The 2801-nt window shown below is 42.6% G+C and overlaps 1 protein-coding gene across 1 annotated transcript; it reads right to left on the bottom strand.

Moving 5' to 3' along the window:
* Positions 1-329: 329 nt before the first annotated feature.
* Positions 330-2358, bottom strand: LOC139286293 (5-hydroxytryptamine receptor 1D-like). The gene is made up of 3 exons (XM_070907035.1): positions 1683-2358; positions 793-995; positions 330-488 (listed from the first exon to the last, which is right to left on the bottom strand). The coding sequence occupies exons 1-3, from the start codon at positions 2356-2358 to the stop codon at positions 330-332; spliced, it is 1038 nt and encodes a 345-aa protein (XP_070763136.1).
* Positions 2359-2801: the final 443 nt, after the last annotated feature.

Here is a 2801-nt window from a genome sequence, read left to right as displayed (position 1 = left end):
ACAGAGAACTCAGCAGCGTCCTCCTGCTGGGCTGATTGCATCGGTCCAGGCTGCTTCTCACAGCATGTAGCACCTCTGCTCTGCAGCGTTTAGCAACTGCTGAGAAGTCAGCCAGCATAATTTCTAAGATAACGCAGCGGCATATAAAATAATAGGCCTCCTATACCCAAACAAAAATGAACACTTCTGAACACATCTGGGGTTTAATTTAGTTAATATTTGAACAATGAAAAGACAAATGTTAACCATTTAAATATTCAGTTACATAGTGAATATTGAGTATGGTCCTATGGTCTAATGTGACTCAAAGGTAGACAGAAGTGGAAATATTATAATTTCTCATTGAATACAGATTTAACTCTGTTTTTAAGCCTGTAAAACTCTGTCCGAAACTGAGGGTTCACTGCAGCATATATTATTGGGTCACTCAGAGATGTGATGCAGGCAACAGAGACTGACAGAATCTCCACGTCCCGCATGGTTGTTATCTGAAAACATAATAGAAAATTAAAACATTAGCTAGGCTTTGTGTGTGTGTGTGTGTGTGTGTGTGTGTGTGTGTGTATAGTTGAAAAGCATGGCATAATCAAAGTTATCTTGATCATCTTGACATCTTCACTATTTTATAACCGCTGGCGTCATGACCTTTTTGGGACCTAAAAGTGAGTTCATGGACCAGAAACAGCTGAGAGGACCTGCTATAGGCTACATAATAAAAGTTAATCACCTACCACAAACAAAAACATACAAAATGCCAGTAAAAGCTGCATCCTTACCTCGACAACTGCTTACCTGTGTGTTCTTGTTTTTGTGAACAACAAAATTCACCAGGATAGTTGTGATCAGTGGCAGCCAGAATAAGAGGAAGGTTATAATTATGTAGCCAGCACGCTTGGCCATTTTACTTTCCTTCTTTTTGTTCGCTCTCTCTTTACTTGCTTTTGAAGGCATCATGCAAACAGCACCTTCCACCTCTGCGTTTTGTTTTGTAGCTTCTGTTTCAGGGACATTATTTGAGACTGGAGGTAATGAGGACACTTGATCTACTACAGCAACAGCCAGCGTTTCTCCTCCATTGCTGTCCTTAGCTTGTCTTTGTTCAATCAGTAAAACAGAAGTGGATTCAGGATTTTCTAACTGTGCAGACGATGGAACATGGGGGCTGGTTTCTTTCATTTCAGAGGGTGCTTTGTCAATTTTCACCGCTTCTTTGGACTGCTTTTCTGTGTCGAAATTGCTCGACACCTTCTGCAGCTTTGTGGTTGAGCTGTTAACACCAGTAACAGCATCTCCATTTGATGGTTTTGCTTCAACCTTTGTGGCACAGGGATCGGACTGCTCTGTTTCAAAGGCTTTCTCCTCAGTCTGCACTGCAACCTGCATTGCAGGAGGGCTAGGTTGTACTGTTTCCAAGTCAGTTATCTCCAATGTATTTTTAAATTCTGTTTTATTCTCTGAACCGATGGTGACACATTGTGGAGCTTTTGTTGAGGTCAGTAGAGCAGCCGAGGAATCTTTCTTGGATGAATTTGATTCAGCTTGTGTCAATAGTTCCACCTGAGCAACACTTTTGTTCAGGGTCTGATTTTGCTCCAATTTTACGTGTCCATCTTCCACAGCTGTGGTTTTGTCTTTCTTCGGCTGATCTTCTATTTTGTCCTTTTTTGAAAGACGAATGGTGCCTTTGTCAAATATTTTGCGATTGTGCGATCTCACAAGGGCAAATATGCGAGCGTAGAATCCAATGATAACACCAAAGCAAGCTGCCCAAAGTGGGAACAACATGTAAAGTCCAAAGGTGTCATATGAGGATGATGTTTCTCTCCATAATCCTTTGCATCTCACATGCACGGGTGAGTCCTTCAGATATATCAGACAAAAAACAGCCACTGCAATAGCCAAGATCCATGTGACAGGAATCAGAACCATAATCCGCCTTCGCCTTTGACTAGTTTTGAAGGGTTGTGCTATGGCCTGGTATCTCTCTGCACTTATACAGGCCAGCGTCAACATTTGGATGCAGCAGCTGAAAGAGAAAGAGGCCACTTGTGTATTACAGATCAACTCGTCCACATGTTCTCTTTGATATACAGTGACGACGATGGTTAACAGAATGGGGCAGTCAATCACACATCTCAGGATGTCTATAACTGCAAGATTCACCACCAGTGCATTATTCGAAGTTTGCAGTGACTTTTGGTGATAAACTGCCAGTATGACAAAAGCATTTGCCGCAATCCCCACAACGGATGTGATCAACAGAATCAAGCTGTTTGCCACTACAAAGGCGATGTCAGTGTATTCCTCCCAAATGGTGTTGTTCCCAGAGTCCCATGCAGGTGAAGGCTCGCCTCTCATCTCCAGGTTCAAAGAGTCAACATGTTTAGTTCTGTATCTTTGGTGTCTCAACGTTGACCGAACATACAGTGAGCCTGCTTCGCTTGTCGGCAAGTGATTCTCCACTGGATGAATAGTATTAATGGCTGAACCTGCAGCTGGGACAAGTTACGCCAAGTATCCGCCCTTTTCATTATCACTCCACAGCAGCAGCAGGTCACCTGGGAGTCCTCGCTGTTCACATTCATTAAAAACTGTGCTGAGTATTCACAGCACAGACAACTGGAAAAAAAGGATGGTTGTTAAGTGAAAAGCGGTTACGTCACTATTGTCCAAATCCTGGTATACAACTTTAAACAGCCAACCAGGGGCTCAAAGCTGAAATGCAATAATGATGATGATATGGCACTGTGACACATAGGATATGCATATGTGTGTGTGAAGTGAAGCTGTCCAATTCATTT

Source organism: Enoplosus armatus, chromosome 6, assembly GCF_043641665.1.
Source record: "Enoplosus armatus isolate fEnoArm2 chromosome 6, fEnoArm2.hap1, whole genome shotgun sequence".
NCBI lineage: Eukaryota > Metazoa > Chordata > Actinopteri > Centrarchiformes > Enoplosidae > Enoplosus > Enoplosus armatus.
Note: the sequence above shows the minus strand (reverse complement) of the source record. Positions and strands in the feature narration are given on the sequence as shown.